A 21,177-nucleotide genomic window follows, 5' to 3' on the forward strand; every position below is an offset into this window, starting at 1 on the left:
AAGGGCTAATAAACTCAAATGGTACAACTGGAAATCAAAACAGATGTTTAAGGCAGAAGTGTGTGTGTAGAACAGTAAACAGAACAAATTGCTAAGCAAGGCCACAAGAGATAAAATAAAGCCCTGAAGGTTTGTTTAGCAAAGTACTTTAAATGTCCATAAATTCTTCATGTTCTAATTAAGAAAACTTGAATAGTGTTACTCATGTTGTGTGTTCCAGTTTAAAACTCCATCACTTCTCTTCCAGCTCAACTCCTCTGTCTTTGGTGTAATCTCTACCAACAAACACAGAATATAGTTCTGGTTTTCACTGTAGAAAACAACTTGGAAAAAATAAATTATATGCTTCTTATGATAAAATATAAGATCCTGATCTGTTGCATGGTCCCATGATATGTTTAGCAGCCTCTGAATAGTAGTTTGACGTTATTAATTATATCTGAAGCAGAATCATAATTTGTTGTTATCCCCCCAAATCAATTATTAGTTAATTAGTTTACTTTGGTAGATAAGCCATCTAATAGGCATGATAATCTTGTGTTCAGTTCAGGAAGTAATGAAACCTAGACTCAGATATGTTTCTAAATTCATATGTAGACCTTAGCTTGTAAGTGTAGCCATGATATGCAAAATTACTGATTTTCCTGCACTGGAAAAAGACACCACATATGTCATAAAACTAGACAAAACTATGAAACATGGTTGTCAGTTCATGATTAAAATAAAATAGTAAAGTAAATTATTTTTAGACATTGTGTTAAATATATTCACATGATCACGACAGCTATACGACATGGCCACTATTGCAATCACACACTATATGTACATAACATATATGCCACAACAGTTTGCAAGTGTTGAGTTTTCACAGAGTAGCCAATTTTACCAGACATAAATAATCTTGTACCAATTTTTAGGCATTTTAAAGGGAATTAAATGTCCTAAATATATCCGTTCCTCTGCAAAATTAAGAAGAAAAAAAAAAATCCTAAAAAGTCAGTGCAAATTGAACTTGTTCACCGAGATAGATTCTTATTAAGCTGAGGATAAACAAAGTTTAATAGATTAAAGGAAGAAACTCATAGAACTGCCAACTGCCTTTAGCAGAAGTTAAAGAAGACTAGGAATCAGAAGTCCTGGATCCTATAGCAGAGCCTTCTGTGAGTAGCTATGCTGTGGTTGCTGAGGTGGCTGAGGCTGTGGTTGCTGTGGAGGTGCTTGTTGACTGCCTGCTGTCTGTGGCAGAGGTGTGGATGGTAAGTTATAGTTTGGCACCTGGGACATATTAGTTCCAGCGTTCTGATAAGCAGCGACATCAACAGTAGCAGGTGGTGGACTATACACTGAAGCCTGGTTAGAGTAAGTATTTCCAGCAACAGAGCCAACCATTGCGCTGGGAAAAAAAAAAAGAAGTAAAAAGTTGAATTGGCAAACTATGCACCAAGAGAACACAACACTTTATTGCTTCCTCCACTGTTCTAGACGCACACAAAAAACTCCCCTAACTCTGGACACCTTGCACATATAAACTGTAGCCAGTGAATATTCCAATTAAAACTCAAAGACACTGCTCAGATTTAAACACACCTAACACACCTCCCCCACTGAGTTAAAACTAGACTGTGAATCTACTTTATTTTATTTTAATGTGGAATGTGGAATCACATCTATCTTCCATTCTGCTCATGAAAACAAACCAAAAAACCCAACTGTTTTAAATAGTGAACCAAGTCAAGTGAAATATGCAGAAACTGGCTTTATCAGTGTATGTCTTACCACCCAAAACATCTAACTTCTGGGGACAGAGACTAACCAATACTTTAATAACTCAAGATGGATGTCTCTCCCAACTTTAGAAAATAAAATTACTTTATACAGACAGTAATAATTAATAACCCCCAACCTAAGTTTTCTTAAGGTCAACTCAAAACTTTTTCATAATATGAGTTAGCATCTTTGGGCATCCATGCAAAACAGAAAGCCACTTGTAGCTCCTTTACATGGGGAAGCCATGTAACCTCCAGTAAGTATCCATAGCCCATTCACTTCTTTTCCAAACTGAGCAGAATTCTCCCCATGTTTCTACAGTCAAGTATTTGAGAAAAGAACAATACAATACATACAATCTCAGAAATTATGCAAAGCCAGCCAGAGCAGCAGATATCATAATTAAATGTCTATTAAAAGTTACCATAACAAGTCATGTCTATAGCACTTTCTCTATTTTTTCTTTTATATAAAATATATAGATATAAATTATATATTTCTCATGTACAAAATAAAAACCTAGAGAAAATTATAAAAAAAAAAAAAAGATAAAAATTTGAAGTTTGTCAGGAATTTTTACCAAATTCACAACACCACCAAAGAGCACACTGGAAATAATTGTCCTGAAATACCTGTCAGTTCCATTTAAAATTATATTTCTAGAAGAAAAAGAAAATCTCCTTTAAATATTTTCTGCCCCTCTGTATGTTTAAATTGATCTAAACTTGAATAGGAAATTAGTTAAGATTACTTTGTGTAGGCTGCCTGTGCAGGCTGACCAGGCAATACTGAGCTGGCAGATGGAGTAACTGTGCCTTGGCTAAGAGAAGACAGCTGCTCAGGAGGAAGGTTGTAGCCTTGAATATGGCCCATCTGTGCACTTCCTGCCACCAAATATGCATTGCTTTGAGGTTGCCCCGGATAAACCTAGGAAGTTAAATAAAGGAATATTAAAAACAAAATACAAGAAAATTTGGTATTCAATATCTGACTTTAGAACTTAAAATACAGCCTCTCAAACCTTTCTATTTCAGACGTTTTAACAGAAAGTAACTGACTGTCTCCAATTAAGTGTCACAATGCAAAAAAACAATTATTTACATTTCTAACCTCAGGCTTCAGTACCAGAAAGGTCAAACAGTATTGAAAGGTCAAACTTGTATTCCAAATTTTATTTTAATGACTAACGCTCATGCTAACTAAGAGCTTCTACTTTTGAATGAAAATACCAAAGAATTTAAATCATGTAACAAATAGCAGCCCAGAGGGGAATACTTTTTTGATGCTCAATGACTTTCATAAGGTATAATCACGAAAATGGAAAGCCAATAATGTATTGGTTTTGTGTCATTTCTTAACCTGTCATATTATGTAACTGTTGAGAATGCCATTACAAAATTGTTTGAGTGGGGCAGAAGGGAAAATTTGAGCTGAAAATAAGTTAATGTTTTACAGCTAACTAGAGAAATAGCTTGCTAGTAGATGAGTCAACTAAATCAAGACTGAATTTGTAAACTGAATTTAATTGTGAATTACTTGGTTTAACACAAATTACCAGAAGAATTATCAAGTTTCATGCACAACTTACATGTGTTCATGTAAGTTTATGATACACAGCTCTTCTATCTTAAACCCCATGAATTGCAGATGACATTCATAGAAGCAAAGGCATGAGACCTCTTAATTTCTCAGAACTTTATACTGGCTCTTCTTCACCATAAAATCCAGTTTTTCACTTTAAGAATCCCCAGAAACATGCCCATTTAAAAACCATTAAAATTATTTGATAGGGTCACGGTACGATAGCTTATCACGACAACATATGAATGGAAGACAATATTCCTCTTAATGACACTGAAAAAACATGTATTATCTTCTTTAAAAGCCACTGAAAGTACATATTTGTTGGAAGCTATTAGATTATTGGAAAAAAAAACACAAACCACCAAACCCAAAGCCATTTGAAATGTTATATATTCCTATAAATAGGAAAAGACTACAGGAAGCGTGTATTACACTATGGAATTAAACATTTAAATGTTTAGAAGACCTTTGAAAAATACTGTAGTATATGAACAAGCCAAAAGACCTACCCATAGATAAGAGTCAATTATGGAATGGGAATGCTGCCATGAAAGAGCTATAATTCTTAACTTCAGTAATATGAATGCTAAATGCTCTCTACTGATATTTCAAAAAAAAGGAAACTAAAAGAAGAAGTTGAATTTAGGGTGGCATAATCTTAACCAGGAATTGTTCTTCTTCGGTTCTTTTTTTTTTTTTTGACCCGCTATGCAAATCTCTGGCAGCTTTCATTTTTAATTTTATGTGCACCTCAAAGCCCATCCTGTGCTTTTTCCTTGATCAAAAAGTACTGAACAGAAAAGAACCTGCAAAAGGAGAGTACCCAAAGCTTGCAGCTGAAAACAAACAGTATTTTATTGGGTGTTTTGGGTTTTTTGTTGGGGTTTGTTTGTTGTTTTTTTTTTACATATTGTATTGAGAGCAAACACTGCTCTTTCATTTGAGATTATCTCTGAGAGTGCAAGATGATTTTAACCCAGCATTAAGGTAACAAAGGTAATAAAATGAGGTTTCCAACTCAGGGAGTGAGGGGAGTGAGATTATAAGGGCAGAAATAGGAAAAACTATTACTTGCAATCAACATGCTCCACCATACTTCATATATCAGTATATATTTATTTTAGTAATGTAGAGAAGTACAGTGTAAAAAAAATATTTGAACAAGTTTTGTAAAAACCTTAGCTCATGAAAAATTGTTTATCAGTAATAATTTAAGAAAGCAACCATAGCTCAGTATGTACTTGATAGCTGAAATGGCCATTAGAAGTTAAATACATACCTGAGAGCCAGAAACGCCAGATGACTGCATGTAATACTGTTGGTTTTGTAGTTTTGCATACATGGAATACATCGGGTCTTCATTCATCAATTTGTTATACAAAGAAAGCGCCTCCATTGCTTTAACATTGAGCTCTGAAAGTTCCGAATGTTTCCTAGAAAACATATTTTACAGTTTATTCTACAATTTAGATAACTTCAGTACAGAGCAGACAACACGAGGAGCTTTCCACAAGGTGGGAAATGCAACATATTCTTACCGCTTGTGAAGTGATGCCTGACAAGTGCCAGAATGTCAAATGGTACAATACTAGAAAATATCATGTGACTATGGAAAGAAAAAAACCCTCATACCTCATCCCAGATGAGAAGCTACTAATAAATACTCCTGTTTTCTTTTCCAGTACTTCGAAACTAACATAGGATTAAGCAGCAACACTTCTAAGACTGAATCTTAACATGACTCAAAATACGTGACATTTTTTACCTGTCTATGTCTTCCAACTTTTCGTCTATGAGAGGTCCCATCTGATGGCACATAGCTAGAATTGAAAGACATTAAAATCTATCAGAGTAGTAAAGATTTCCACACTGTAGACTCAAAAAGCAGCTTTAAAAAAAAAAAAAAATCAGATAGAAATGTGTGGATGCCAGTTCTTTATGCCGAGAAAGTTATAGTAATAGAGGTAGTGTCACAAACAACTTAAGGATGAGATCCAGCTGAAGTTTTCAGTGGTGGTATGGTTTTAAAAGTACGTTTAAAGAAAAACAAAATAAAATTAGGGCAAAACAAAACATTTAACATCTGGGGAGTGCAAAGCTGAAACTATTTTGTGTAAAAAAGTTCAGGTAAATCTGAAAGGCAAGCTCTTCTTCAAGAAAGAAAATTTGCCACTGCAACCTAGACCATGTGCTCAGCTAACATTGCTACAAAAAGACTATACATGAAAACAATGAAAGGGGAAACAGGCTCCAATGGTTCAAATAACGTGCACATCAAAGACACTTACAGCACTTTGCTATCTCACTGGAATCCTAATAGGGGTAAGGGGACTTTTTCAAACCACTAACACACGCAAAAAAAAACAACAAAAAAAAACAAAACAAACAAGAACACAGAAATTTACCAGAAGTAGAATGGAAAAGCATAAAAATAAACAAAAATGCACCCCCTGCCAACTTTCAGCACAATTACATTGGGTTCATGTAATTGCCAAGCAAACCAGTTAACTACAAAAAGACAGAGTTTGCCAAATATAAAACAAACAGTCAAGGTAGCTGGACGGGGATGCTACAGTCTAACCCAACTCCAGAATGCAAGATGTGACCACTTATTCAAGCAATGAAATATTTACTAATCAAGATACGCTTTTAATCAGAAGCTTCACTCAACATTAAAACTGAGAGACAAGAAAAGGCATCAAAGATGATCTAAATGCATTATAAGCAGCTGTGAAACACTGTCTTCATTCCCAGTCCTCCCAAATTAAGAAATGCAGGTCCTGAAAGTCTCTGGCCATGATTGGTCAAAGAGCACCACTGATGTGTTCCTTGGAGCCAATTCCAGGTAAAAGAGGACATGTATAAAAGGCACCTATCTGCTTCTTTGAACCTGGGATCAGTAATACATTGGCAGAAATACTGGGAAAAGATGTAAAACCCAGTGTAAGTTATGCCTACTTTTATGTGGAACAGAGTGTGTAAAAGGCATGAGAAGGACTGATTAGATTTCTGTACACTAACATGGTGACTGCACTGCTGCCAGCCACAAACCCTCGGCTCTGCAAAGCACTGGGATGAGCTCTCCAATGTAAAGACATTTGTGACTGGATATCTGGACGGCAGAAAAAAATGAAGTGGTTTGATCAGCACCTGACACCACTGATATGAACAAAAGATCCAACACACATCTATAACAAAATGCCCAGAATCTATGCCAAAAATAGTAGCTGCCCAAGGCCTACTTGAGTGTAAATACAGTCATGCATATGCCATTGTAGAACTATGTGCAACCATGTGTTTGCCAAGCACTGTTATAGGTAGCTGGGAAGCAATCATATGACTACACTACAGCTTTCAGATTCCAGGAACAGTCACATGGTTTAATATAAAATTCATCATTGTTCTAAGGATCTCACAGTGTGTTTTGAAATGAGATCCTAATGTAAGCCATATCTGGAGGTTGGTTGACAAGCATACCTTTAATTTCTTTACCTCTGTCTTGGACCAGATATAGGCAATCTGCTTCTTAGACAACAGCCTCTGTAGCTATATTTGGTACTATTGGAAAGAATAAAATCATTCATGTTTCTTTTTACCCTTCTTTAGCTTTAGTGGAACTAGAATACATGCAGACATGTCACTGATGTGCAGTACCTAAAAAGGGAATATTTTTTTTACAAGTATGATGAACCAGATGGGTGTGGAAAGATGGGTATTATCCAAAAGCTTACAAAGCATACGCACTTTTTTCTGACTAACTTCTAGACAGATAGGTCTGGAATGTGCCATTTTCTTAACAAACTCTTGTCCTCTTTGAATTGTCAATAAAATAAAAAATTGTTCATAAAAAGCTAATGTTGTCTTATAATCAGTAAGTTTCTTTAGTTCCTTCTCCAAAGTTCCCTCGCAAAAAATTGGATACATCTATCAACCACGTAAAATGGTCTACAAGGCCTCTTTGAAGAGGTAGTCTGAATAATTTGAGCTTAAAGAACTAGTCTATTTTATAGCACTCTAAAGTATTTGTTAAAGTCCTACAGAAATATGCATGATGTGAAAAGCACATGTGGGGTACCCACAGGCCTATTCTAAGCCTCAGTAGTATTTCCGCTTCCTCTCATGGAATCTTCCTTACACTCCTTTTGCAACTCTTGCTGTGCTACTTTATGGGGGGGGGGGGGGAAGGAAAAACAAAGGATAAATAAGACTGAATTAAGTATTCCCAGCTCTTGGAAAAAAAAAAAAAAAAAGTACAAAGAATACATATTTTTAGGGAGAGGAGTGGACTCATTTTATTTTAAAACTTTGCACTTTAGTCTCTTAGATGTGTGAAACACTGAGAAGATAATTACAGCTCAAGCCCTTCTGCATGCTTGTAGTGTGAACATGAAGCTGAAATAGTTTCAGCTTAGTTTCATTAGGTTTGATAGAGGTAATTACTATTATTAGTAATTAGTATTATGTAATTACAGAGATGAAAACAACAACAACAAAAAAAAACCAGTAACATCTTCGTACCCTCAAGATGAAGCAATTCTGGGAGGTCCGGCTGGTCATCAGATGGATCTGCACTTTGTAACATCTGCAAGAGTTGGTCCATTTTGTCCTAGAACACAAATTGTGTCATTAGGGCATAGGTGGGTGTGAGAGAATTAACACTTGCAGGACAGTAAATTAGAGCAGCTATTTACAAAAGCCACCTTGACCTCCTGGGCTTTGGAAATCATTCAGACTTAACTTCAAGAAAATACAAATCATGCATGCTACTCTACAGGAATGCAGATGCCCAAACAAGGGAAAGCCAAATGATAAAAACTGTTACCATTTCTTATCACAAGTGGATAAAAATACAAGCAGAACGTGCAGAATACTCTATTTCTAGAAGTCCTTCTAAACAGTATTTTCTGAGTTTCTATTTTTAACATTCCCGTGATTACAGATGCAATGTCACCACCTAGTGGGATTAGTGGAAATGTTTTGACAGAATACATTGAGAGAATAATTTAAAAAGAAATGGGTACTTAGAACTAAATTCACTGAAAAATTCTTCTGCATTCTGTAAGTGTATGAGGCCTATCTGCACCTGAGCAATATCATCACTAACATATATGAAAGGTTTTTTTTAAGATGACATTTGGACAGGTTGCATGGTTGACTTCAGAGTAAGCCATCCTTCATTAACCAGTTGAAATGCAAGCCATTTATAAAAATACCAAAGGGTAAAAAATTAATAGGCATAAACTCTTTGAAAATTATGTCTTGGAGTAAACTATACTGCTTAACCAAACATTACAACTAAATGATTGAAAAAAAGTCATTTTTTAGCTGAGTGCTATTAAGTAAATAGCTTTTAACAGGCCAGAGTTATATAGAATCATAGAATCAACTAGGCTGGAAAAGGGAGTATCAAAGGGGAAATTAAAACCAAGTTTTTTCCTCCTTAATCCCATGAAAAGCAGGAAGAAGCCAGATGAACTACTTTCTTAAAAATTAGAGTATGGCAATTTATAAACCAAACAAGACAAGAAAACATAAACCAACATGGAACCACAAAAGACAAAAGGAAGCCACCTCAAGGAGGGCCTGAGATAAGCTATTTCAGCAGATCACAAACTAATATCTGTTGGGAGGAAGGGTATTTGAGGCAGGAGTTAAATAGGACTTTAGGAATGCAGTAACTAATCCTTCATTCAAAAAAACAATTCCTGAACCAAGCTGAGAAAGAAAGGGAACAATTCTAAAGACAGCAATTCTAAGCCCTCTGGTAGGGAAAGGGGAAAGATTAAAAAGAAAGAAAAGGTAGAAAAAAGGAAGGCAGAGGAAAATATCCTGGGCTCAGAGTTCCTGGGAACCTTGCAGAACCACTGTGGAGAGACTGTGCGAATCTTGCTAAGTATAACTTACAAAGAACAAAAAGCTCAGTTTTCAGAGAAAGAAAGAGATCTTTCAGACTGGGGGAAGACAGTGGTGGTTACACTGGAACTAGATCTAAGACAGTATTTGAGATGGGTATCTCCAAGGTATCTTGAAGTACTTAAACTTGAATGCAAATGTGTCACTCCACACCAAGCTTCTAGATTGGAGGTGAACAATCCTAGGAATAGGGCCCTAAATGGAATACAGTTTCCATATTCAGTTTCAGAAACTCCTAAGAACTTCAAAACACATGAACAAATTAGAATACTGCACTTTTTTTTAATTAGCAATTTCCCTTCCCATTCATTTTCTTTTGATTATGTTCTCCTGATATTTCAAATTGGTTTTGAAATACATGACAAAAGGGTTAAACATCACATATTTAAATGTAACGGCAGTTGAAAATCAATTTATCGTGCTTACTTCATCAATATAAACTGGTTCAGGCTCAGGTTCTATAGTCTCTACTTGAACTTCATCACTGAACTGTACTGTTTTCTTCTCAGCTTTCACTGCAAGATGAAATAGACAAGCAGTTTACTATAAAATAAAAATAAACAAAAAAATGACACAAGTATTATACAGCTAGCATGTTCTTTAAGTTCTTCATATTTCAAATATCTACTGTGAAAGTTTAAGAAAAAAAATAATATTTTGTTGACATTTGGAGGCAAAAACCTTCTCCACATACTTAAACAATTTTTTTAAAGAAATCTGTAAACTGCTTAACAGACATCAGTTCACGCAGATTCAATCTTAGTCTCCCTGCACACAACATACTTGTTATTAAATATCAAGAAAATAAATTAAGAGAGAGTAATTGGAAAAAATAGACCTAATAAGTCAGGATTAAGAGAACAGTGTTAAAATCATCTATGACAAACCAGAGCCTTCTTTTCTCCAGAGCAAAGTATAGAATTGAAAGTTCTCAAATTCTGTTCTTCTTTGTTCATCAAATAGTACCTGCAAAAGCACCTTACTCTCCTGTAGTGGAGGCCACAACAAAAAAAAATAACCCCTACATATTTGGAAAAAAAGCCAAATACTACTTTTATCATACTACGCTTATCAGTTAGTCTTAACATAGAACCAATTACCCCTACAGCATGTAATTCTGATGACCTGTTCATACCTATGGCACACTTGTATTGAAATCACAAGAGATTAATCTTGCAAACCCATCAGATTTACAGAAATCAGGTCTAGAATCTTAAAACCTTGTCGTATTATTTAGTATTTGTATTAAATATTTACAGTAGGTTAATGATAAAAATAGATAGAAGAAGATAAGCAGTATGCAGGAGAAACCGTCCTTCCATTATGCACACATATATACCTACAGTATGGAGGTTTCTTGAATTGTCTGAACTGTGGTAACCTGACTCCAATGCCTATCTGCCCAGGGCCTTCGGGTTTTCCTTGATTAGGTAGGTACCTTTGCAACTAAGCAAAAAGGCAATTTGGAAAAAACCTGCTGTTGCCTGCATCTCTCTAGATGTCAATGGAGTTCTTAAGTAAGTCTCAAGGAAGCTACTGACAAAGCCAGCAGCAGACAGCACCATCTTTTTCAACAAATGCCAGCTTGGGCAACCTTGGTCTGACACAAAGGTATGACTATTGTTTGTGAGAGCAAAGCAAAGGCTTCTCAGTTTTGAGTATCATCTTAACTTGCAGCTGAACTCTATCATAAGGGAAGGTAAATCACTACAGAAGTATCCTGTGGGCCATCGCAAGGCTTAATATATATACATAAATGTAATGTTACTTACTCATTTCTGGCTCAGCAGAAAGATCAGCTGTTACAAAGTTAGATGGAAACAATCCCATACCCTGATGAGTTTCACCTTTCCACCAATTTGGATCACTAAAGGTAAAAAAATGATTAAAGCACCCACACATTAATAATACTCACATGAATCTTCCTAATAATTGCCCTGTACAAGGCATTTTTATCACTTGTACATAAATACAATTTGTATTCATGCAGAAATATTTATACAAGAATCTTTATGCAATTACATCTGCATGTAAAAAAATCTAGGAAATCACTAAATAAAGTATTTAATATTTAAACATATTTTATCGCAACGGTATTCTAATGCATGTTCTACATAGGAGATATCCTAGCCAATTGATTGTTACAGTCTACTGTACTTCTAGTAAGCATTCTATATAAATTACCTGTCATCAAGGATAGTTATAAGTTCTCCAGCTTTAAAAGTTAATTCGTTGTCTTCAGCAGCCTCAAAATCATAGATTGCACGAACTTTTCGGCCTTCATGTTTGTGATTTGTTAAAAGGCTTGAGGTGCTTGGATACAAGGAGGAAAGTGTTGCTTGCTGTTGCCTTTGCTCTTTCAGTGACAGTTCAATAGCTACAAAAGAGGCATTAACATGAAAATTCCCTATACAAAGTTTGAATTATACAAAAATTTAGCTCTGTGAAAACTTCTGATATATTTCCATTCCTGTTGCATCATGATCAACTATTGCCTTTCACTTAGAAATAATGGTAAAAAAACAAAAAAAAATTTTACAACTAGAGAGCACAGTCTGCCCAGAGATTTACTGAGGTTTTCAACATGCACAGGTTGAATAAATAGTACATAAATATGAACAGGATAACTCAGTGAAGTCATCCATTTTTTATTATTAAAATGTTATTACTTTCAACTGATGTAAAGTATCAACATCCTTACTAATATATACATGATGTTGAACTTTCCATATCACTTGAAATATTAAAAAGATATAACTGCTCAGGCACACACTGTTTCTCTGTTAGATCAGGAGTTTGTAGCTTAGATACACAAAATCACACAGATTTGTTAAAGTTGGAAGACATCTTGGAAGGTCATCTTGTTCAACCCCTGATTATGCAGGATCACCTGCAGCTGGCTGCCCAGGACCGTGTTCAGATGGCTTCTGAATAGCTCCAAGGGTGGATACTCCACAACCTCCCTGAACAACCTCTGCCAGTGCTGAGCCCAAAGCTGTATTACATTCAAGGCCTAACACTCGATGCCTTTACATTGCTGAAGTTTGACATAAAAAACAGTATCTCAACCAAAAAGATCAAACCAAAAAGAGATAACTCTTCACACATGTCTGGTTAAGGGTCATTAAATGACCATTAAATATACTTTAGTACAATAAATCAAAAGAAACCACCCTAGTTTTGTTTACTGGGACTGAAGAGAGACATTTGTAATTCATGCTTAGAGCAATCAAAGCCTCAAATTATATCACAGAAGCAGTATTCAAAGGAATAAAAGTTTAGCATACCCAAAATACTTTCATACAACTTACATTATAATCTGTATTTTGTCCATCCATCAAATGTTTAAATAGCAAGTGAATGTGCTTCACTTGCCCCAGAGAGAGGGAAAGGAATGGTAATCATAACCACAATCCATAAATATACTATTCATATAAGAATACCACAATCCATACATACACTATTCATATAGGCAGCAAAACATTTGTTCCTGGTTTATTTGATATTTACTAATATATTCATTAGGTCAGCAAGTAAATGCACTCACCTTTAGCTAAATCCTCCTCTTCCTTTTTGTTGGCTGCTGTACCAGGATCTTTGGCAACTAGAGCTGGACTTGCTTTTGCCTGTTCAGCAGCCTGGCCAAAGTGAAAGGTGTAAAAATTAACAAAAAACTGACAATGGATTACGTTCACCATTTTGATCTGTATTCATCTGCAGTGTAAAATTCTAAGGTAAGTCAGAGCATTTCACCCTTCAAAGGAATGTTTATTAAGACAAGGCAGTTTTTGTTTGACAAACACAGGATTCAAGACTGCAAACTATAAAATACAGAACTGAGACTAAAGACAATTTGTGATGCCCTTTAAGAACAACCACAGAATTTAATATACCTGTGAACCAATAGCTGGAAAAGTAACTCCTTGCTCTTTAAGATTTTTTATCATAGCAGATATTAAACTAAGCTGTGGGTCATTCTTGAATTCATCAGTCCATTCCACCATAAGGGCTTTCAGCTTTTCACAAACTTTTGGATGACCCTGCAAGAACAGTAGAAACTAATTACATAATGTAGGAATCTGTTCTTGATTACTTCATATAAAATAATTTCATGTTACTCCCAATATAAACTACATAAACACTTTATTTTCAAGTCAGCTGTATCATTAAAGGATACCTTTGTTAGAAATAGAGACTAGTACACCAGCATTGTGTTTGTACAATACATACTAGGCCCAAAATAAAATAGAACAAGGTTATATAAAAGCTCTGCATTATCTCCATTTCACCACATCTGTATTTAGTATTTCATTGCTGTTATTTAACATGAAAATGAATTTGTATACTTACAAATTAACACACCACGCACCACCTCCTGCACACAGAATATGTAACTAGTGTCAAGTGGCATTCAGGAAGCTCTTTCACACAGCCACAGTCTTCCCAGTAACCTTGTATCCTCCTCCCCAGCTCCCAGATTTCCAGTCTTCCAAAACTAGTTTCCATTCCACTTTCAGATTACCCCAGTTCTCTGTCTGATTTCACTTTTCCATGAATTGTATAAACCAATGCAATACATTACCTTATTCAACACATTGCTTACTTCACTGGCAAAATCTCTTGAACAGACTTCTAAATGAAAGATTTTACCACAGTTTGATACACAAGCTCCTAGAAGCTAAAGAAAGAAAGATTAAAACTCGGAGAACATATTTGGCAATATAATTGTTCACAAAGTAAAAGCATTACATTAAAAAGAACCTACTGTTAATGCTTGCATAGCAACATGGGGATCTTTATGGTTCACTCTCTTCATAATAGAACGGAGACAGTCCTTAGGCCTGAAAAATACAAGACAGATTTTAAAAGATGTAATGGAATGAACATTTCTTATTGTACACATGGTAACACTTACAAACAGTAACACTGTCAGTAAATTATTTAGTAGCCTATAAATGCAACCTTAAAAACAATAGATTTACACTTCTAGTAGTTGCACCCAGTTCTACCTGCAAGATTGCTAACTTTCTTATCAAAATGTCTCAGTAAGTTACATTACCTTTTGTAGTTATAGCTAAATACTGTAAATATTCCAGAAATGCATAAAATCCCTTGCAGTTAGAGAACTGTAATTCTCTGTACTCCATGCACCCACTCCTCCATATTTCACATACATATGTAAGGATATTTGCTTACATATTGATCACTGACACCCTTTTGTTAGGTTGATAAGGGTTTTTTATATTACCACCACTGTGTTCCTCAGTCTCTTCTAATCTACAGAGTATCATTTATAAAGAAGATATGCAATAAACCAGTAAGCCCTAAAAGACCCTATTAGAACATTCTACATCAAAGTTTCAAAACCATTGAATACAGAATTCTAAGTATTATTGTGGTAGATAGTGTGAAAAAGAAAATTAAGAAATAATTTGAATGGGAGTTTCAGACACAGTATAGCATATTAAAATCTGTGTGATTTTCTGTGATTGGCGTAAAAGCATTACCTGTTGAACAGACCTGAAAAGGTACCCTGAAAGAGGGTAAGTAGGGAAAGAAGAAAAGAGGAGGTGTATCTAAACGAAGAGATTTGGTGTATTTCTGGAGTATTTATGGTACCTTTTTTTGGGGGGGGGGGGCCCCCCCCCCAAGTAAAGGCTACCAAAATTATTTTTCTATTCAACTGATATCCAAGAACTAACATGAAACTCGGGTATAAGTTACACCACGGCTTGGCTATACTATATTTGGCAGTGTCTACATTTTACAGAAGTGTCCACCTCATATTCAGTAGTACTAATTTTAGAAAATGCTATCACACAGCAAGACTACGTATCACTCAGTGTATACCTTCATATAATCAACTATTAAAAATGAAGGCTATAAGGCAAGCACTACCTTTTCTCTATTAATTATCCGAGACTTTTCATGCTTTCACTTTAATAGAGAAAGAATACAGGGCAAAATTTTCAAAAATAACTGATTTTTTTTTTAACCATTAATTTAATAGTAGGATTACCTATGTGATATGAGTGTGAGCACAAAAAAGCGCATGTCCATTAATTGTTAAACCAGTATTTATAAAGGTAGGGTGCAGGTTCAAGAGCTTAGCAGTTGCAGTTCAGGAACAGCACCATTAGCCTGACATTTTTATTAAGGAATCCCAAGTCTTATTAAAAAGTAATGAAGTTTCAAGAAAGCCTCAAAGGCAAATAATGTTCCATATGTGTCAAGTAAAATTTTGAAGAGGTAAAAAACCAAGTAAAGCCCTCAGTAATTCATAAGAATACCTTATCCATTTGCTCACATATTTAACAGAAATTATCACTATTCAAGTGTTACTGTTTTAACATGCTCAAACATTACAAAAAAATAAAATCTTTTTCTTATATCTACACCAAAAAAACCCCAACAACCCAGGCTTACCGATGTTTAGTCACACGGACTAAGAATCCCTATTCTAGACAAACCTGTAATCCTTATTTTTACTTCAAATTAATCCATCATACAATTTAACTTGTAAAAAAAAAAGTGAGAAGCACTATACAGAAATTTGAGGGAAGGCACATGCCCCATGAGAACAGAATTCTATATGTTTATTAGACACCTCTCCAGACCACGCTATACAAATACTGGTTCACAGTTCAGCTCCAACAGTTCTACAATCAAAATTTCAGAGGCAGCACAGTAAACAGGAATAACAAATTAGTAAATGGGAAACAGGGAAAGACACAATAGAAGTTAGAGTATTATATACAAATATATCCAAAAAATATTCACAATATATTTCAGGTTTAGAGTAAAATATATTGTATTTGATTGTATTTTATTTAGCAAAGACAAAATTAACAGCAACTGAAATTTAAAATACTACTCTGCACAAAGCATTTAATATATTTTCAGGAATTTATTGTTCTTTTACAGTCTAGGGTAACTTGACTGTGGGGCTCATGACTACACAGGTGACTAAATTTTCCTCCTTGCTTCTTTAAATACAAGCTAGTCAAAGAGCTTCCTAGTCAGCTTGTTAGACATATACTGCAATGACTACATAAAATGCTACTGAGGTCAAGTAACTTGGGGAACAAGTGGGGTTGGAAAGAAAGGAAGGCAGTTTGGAAGACTATCAAGCAAGCAATTTTACTGCTGTCTCTTGTACAAACAGGCACAAAAACAACCGAAGAAGAATCATCTAATCAGAATATTGACTCACTGAGGCAGTGATTAATCCATAAGAAATCAAGATAGAGTTAGGCAAGCAGCAACATAGACAAACCATTTCCCAGTGACAATTTTTCCATTCTCACTCCCAGCAGAGTACTGCAATTAACATTTCTATTTTCTCAACTGTTGGTGAATTTTCACTGACTTCATTTTTTTTCCAGCTGTCATTTTTATTAAGTAACTTTTCTGAAGAAAAACTGATGATACAGCTTCAAATATAAAGACTGGCATGTCTCAGTAAGTTAATACAAAAGGTACAACCATCTCAAAGCAAACAGGATTAGCACTTGGCTAACACTGAACTCACTGAGGAAGGAGTGGTGCTTCATGCTAAAATATACTATATGTGGCCTTTAATTTTCTCTTTTATTATGCTTAATGAATCATTCAGATTTTATAATGTTATTTTACTCAGAGCTGATATACTATAGATTCAGTTGTGTAAGGATTTCCGTTGCAGAAAACCAATACTGTGCAAAAAATCTGTATCTTTTCTGTAGTAAGATGATTCAAAATGCCAAATATGATAAAAATAAAATATACACAAATTTTTAACAATGCTGTGTAAAAAGAAAAAAAAACAAAAACCTCCAGAAAAAAAATGCCTCTGATGATAAAACCTTTGTTTTAATCATGTTCCCATGCTGAAAAGGCAGCTTGCTCACTACCAATATTCAAAAAAAGTGGGGTGCAAACAATGTAATATATAATTGCTAAGCTGTACAAGTTCCTGAAACAAATTCAGAGATCAAAAAAAAAGTTTTGATTGTCTCATAGTTAGACAAATCAAAGTGGTTTTTCGCACACTTCTGTTCCTGGGTTTTTTGTTCAAAAAATGTGTAATGAGGCCCTTTGGGACATGGTTTAGTGGTAGTCTTAGCAGCCCTTGGGTAAAGGTTTAAAACTTTATCTTACGAGAAAATGTAGCACCTTTGTGGCATAACAGTTAACAACAATTCTTCTGGATGCAAACCAGTTTTTGGCAGACCTAAATAAGACAATGTATCATGTAACACTGTAGGACAAAAAGTCCTTGTTCATGAGGAGTAGTTCTTCTAGTCTACTGTGGCTTTAGGTATAAGATATCTTCATCTAAAATGCTGCAGGCATGCAATGGAGCTTACAGACTGGTACACAGAAAACCATAAAACAGATTTTGTAATCTAAACTTCTTCCAGCAACAGACAGCTTGCACTGGAGCAGAATTGGTTAAAAGATTAAAGCATATCCAAGTTAAGAGGACTAGCATCCTTGGCACAGGAACTTAAACTGCAGGAGGATTTCAGTGTAGCACATCTTATTTAAACTTAAAATGAGGAACCCTGTCTTTCTTTACCTTGCTTTGGAATGACATAATCCATTAAACCAAAGAAAACCCACTATCAGCAAGTTTAACAGAATCTGAATTTAATCAATGAGTCAGCTGACAGCCTATTATTACAAGCAGGGTAAAATATTACAAAGGTTAAAGTCACAGACAGGATAAACCCACTGTTTTATTACACAAGAAAAAACAAACAAACAAAAAACTCAACCAACCAACAACCAAACAAAAACACAAACACACACACACAAAATACCCCCAAACCAAACAAACAAAACCCACAAACCATAACAGAAATGCCAGCTGTCCCATAGCAATTTAGCCACACATTCCTGGAAGCTCTCTAGTTTTGTCTGTACACCCAAGCAGTCGTCTCTTGCCAGTTACATGCATTTGAGCACTGTCTAGGCTAAACTTGCTGTGAGACTAAATCTTGCCTGTGGAAATGTTTTCAGTGATTAAACAGGATACTGAAGCCTTCAATAATATTGTTACAGGCTCAGCACCAACATGCACAAGGAGCAGAAATGCAGTTTGATACATACAGACTAATGTGAAATATTATTATCAACTGTTATTTTAACTACAATTATACACAGCAGCACAGAATTCTCAATATGCCATGCTATTTATAAACACTCCTCTGGAGACCATCTCTAATCCCACGGAATAAGCTTATTTGCAAACCTGTCCTTTGAAACAGAAGTCCCAGATGGGAATTTGCTGTCTGACATGTTACACTGTTTTCCTGCAGGTTTAGAAGGCAATCCAAGTCATTCTCAGAGAACCCTTTCACTAAACAGCAGCAATGGCAAAACTCTTTTTAAGGCTATTCTTTAGCTTTAGAACTGAACTGTTACAGGGAATGCTTCAGAAGATGTATATAAAACATTTACAAAGCCTAGTACTACACTGAATAAAACCACTAGATACACTAAAATAATGTCTTTAAACTGTATTTTTATTTGCTAGGTCAAATTGTACTTTAACATTTCATGTCCAAAAAACATGTGCATGCATAAATTCTATGAGAGCTCAGTAAAGAATCAATAATGAAAGCATTAGCAGACCATATTAAGATGTGTTTAATTTAGTATCACATTTTCAAAATGTACATTTATTAAAGTCCTGATGACAGAAAATAGCTTCTCCAAACAAGGGAAAGAAACACAGTGCTTCATTGTTTTCTGCGACAAAGACACTGGTGGTCTGTTGGTGAGAAGGAAAGGGCAGCAGGTACTTTATACCTCAGTCTTAGCAATTTCCACATACAGTTGCAGCTCATAGTCTCCTTATCACCCAACTGGTGAAATATGGGCTGGATAAAAGGATGGTAACTTGGATGATAAACTGGCTGGCCTCCTAAACTCCTCAAAGAGTTGCCAGCCAGTGGTACAAATTCCAGCTAGTGGACAGTAACTACTGAGGTCGCTTAGGGATCTCTGCTGGGACCAACACTGCTAAATGTCTTCACTAATAACCTGAATTATGGGAGGCAGTGCACCCTCAGCAACTTCACTTTGACAACAGCGAAGTGGAAGGGAGCAATCAGTATACTAATCTTCAAAGAGACCTGGACAGGCTGAAGAAATGGGCAGACGGGAACTTCATTAAGGTCGACAACAGCAAGGACAAGGTGTTACCTTCCAGATCCTCTGCACCAGCAAAGGCCAGGAGCTGACCACCTAAAAAGCAGCTCCGCAGGAAAGGATCTGCAGGTCCTATTGGGTGACAGGTGTCAGTAGTGCAGCCTGGCAGCAAAGAAAACCAACTTCCTTCTGGGTCAAACAAGTGGTCAGTGCAGCCAACAGGGCCACTAAAGTGATCCTCCCCCTCCATTCTTGTAAGATGGCATCTTGAGTACTTTGTCCAGTTTGGGGCTCCCCAGTGAAAGAAGGGTATCGATGCATTGGAGTAAATCAAATTGAGAGGTGCCAGCATGGTCAGAGGAGAGTCACATACAACAAGAGATGGAGAGCTGCTTTCAGTTTAATAATAGAATACATAGAAGATGGAGCTGGACTCTTTCTTAGAGCTGCAGTCATAAGACAAGATGCAACAAACAAGTTGGAACAGGGGAAACTGTAATCAGATTGCAGGGTTATTTATTTACTTACTTGAGGATAGTAAAATATTGAAACATGTTGCCCATAGAGGTTGTGGAAACGCTGACCCTGCAGGCATTCAAGACTCAACACGGTCCTGAGCAACCTGATCTAATTAGACCTGTTTCGAGCTGGAGGGTTAGACTACATGACCTCTGGAGGTCACTTCCAACATAGATTATGATTCTGTAAGAAAAATCCCTCCTGGAGTCTCCTAAGTTTACAATGACACTGCTAAAACATACCAGCTAATTTATTCCGTTACATTGGCAAAAATTTACTGTACACAAAACCTCATTTAACAGATAAGCCAGTATCTCCAAAGGAAGAACTGTAAAATATTCGAGCAGAAAACCCATATATTTTCCTTTTACTTGTAGCAAGTTTAATTGAGCTGTTGCAAAAGACTATATAAGCTAATAAAAATTTCATTCCTCTCATCTGAGACTGAAATAATAAAATTAAAAAAACTTGGTGAGGAAATCTCTAAAGTCACTTACCCTGTGCGTGACTGTCCGACTTTATCACAGATGTCTAAGATGAGGCCCCAGTCCTCTGCAGTGTTCATCTCACTGGTTGCTTTCTCTGATGAATAAAGATTAAAATACAAATTAAAAAAAATATTTAACAAGATTGTCAACTGAGAGGAACAACCTGATGACAGAATCTATTCAGCATCCAACTAAAAATGCCAAAACATGAGAACCAAGCAGTGATACTGTATCCTGCTTATATACAATCATAGAATAGCTAGGGTGGGAAGGACCTTAAGATCACCTAGCTCCAACTCCCCTGCCATGGGCAGGGACACCTCATACTAAACCATGTCACCCAAGGTATCTTCCAGCCTGGCCTTGAACACTGCCAGGGATGGAGCATTCACAACTGCCCTAGGCAACTCATTCCAGTGCCTCACCACCCTCACAGTAAAGAGCTTCCTCCTTATATCCAATCTAAACCTCCCCTGTTTAAGTTTGAACCCGTTATCCCTTGTGCTGTCACTACAGTCCCTAATGAAGAGTCCCTCCCCAGCATCCTTATAAGCCCTCTTCAGATACTGGAAGGCTGCTATGAGTCTCCATGCAGCCTTCTCTTCTCCAGGCTGAACAGCCCCAACTTTCTCAGCCTGTCTTCATACAGGAGGTGCTCCAGTCCCCTGATCATCCTCATGGCCCTCCTCTGGACTTGCTCCAACAGCTCCATGTCCTCCTTACGTTGAGGCCACCAGAACTGTACACAAGTCTCACAAGACCAGAGTAG

The 21,177-nt window shown here is 36.1% G+C and overlaps 1 protein-coding gene across 1 annotated transcript in view; it reads right to left on the reverse strand.

Annotated features, from left to right (window-relative positions):
- Positions 1 to 1,041: 1,041 nt before the first annotated feature.
- STAM (signal transducing adaptor molecule) overlaps positions 1,042 to 21,177 on the reverse strand; it is a 31,915-nt gene continuing 11,779 nt past the window's right edge. Inside the window, exons 2-14 of the mRNA XM_061352219.1 lie at positions 20,418 to 20,502; positions 14,030 to 14,105; positions 13,847 to 13,942; positions 13,158 to 13,304; positions 12,812 to 12,902; positions 11,449 to 11,641; positions 11,037 to 11,131; positions 9,691 to 9,779; positions 7,870 to 7,957; positions 5,117 to 5,171; positions 4,631 to 4,784; positions 2,519 to 2,694; positions 1,042 to 1,393 (exon numbers count right to left, since the gene is read on the reverse strand). Coding sequence (XP_061208203.1) covers positions 1,144 to 1,393; positions 2,519 to 2,694; positions 4,631 to 4,784; positions 5,117 to 5,171; positions 7,870 to 7,957; positions 9,691 to 9,779; positions 11,037 to 11,131; positions 11,449 to 11,641; positions 12,812 to 12,902; positions 13,158 to 13,304; positions 13,847 to 13,942; positions 14,030 to 14,105; positions 20,418 to 20,502 — 1,595 coding nt within the window. The 3' untranslated portion in view covers positions 1,042 to 1,143. The remainder of the gene's footprint in view (positions 1,394 to 2,518; positions 2,695 to 4,630; positions 4,785 to 5,116; positions 5,172 to 7,869; positions 7,958 to 9,690; positions 9,780 to 11,036; positions 11,132 to 11,448; positions 11,642 to 12,811; positions 12,903 to 13,157; positions 13,305 to 13,846; positions 13,943 to 14,029; positions 14,106 to 20,417; positions 20,503 to 21,177) is intronic.

Source organism: Neopsephotus bourkii, unplaced genomic scaffold (genome assembly GCF_033783945.1).
Source record: "Neopsephotus bourkii isolate Nb327-2 ecotype Australia unplaced genomic scaffold, CSIRO-AGI_Nbou_v1 NB_53, whole genome shotgun sequence".
Taxonomy (NCBI): Eukaryota; Metazoa; Chordata; class Aves; order Psittaciformes; family Psittacidae; genus Neopsephotus; species Neopsephotus bourkii.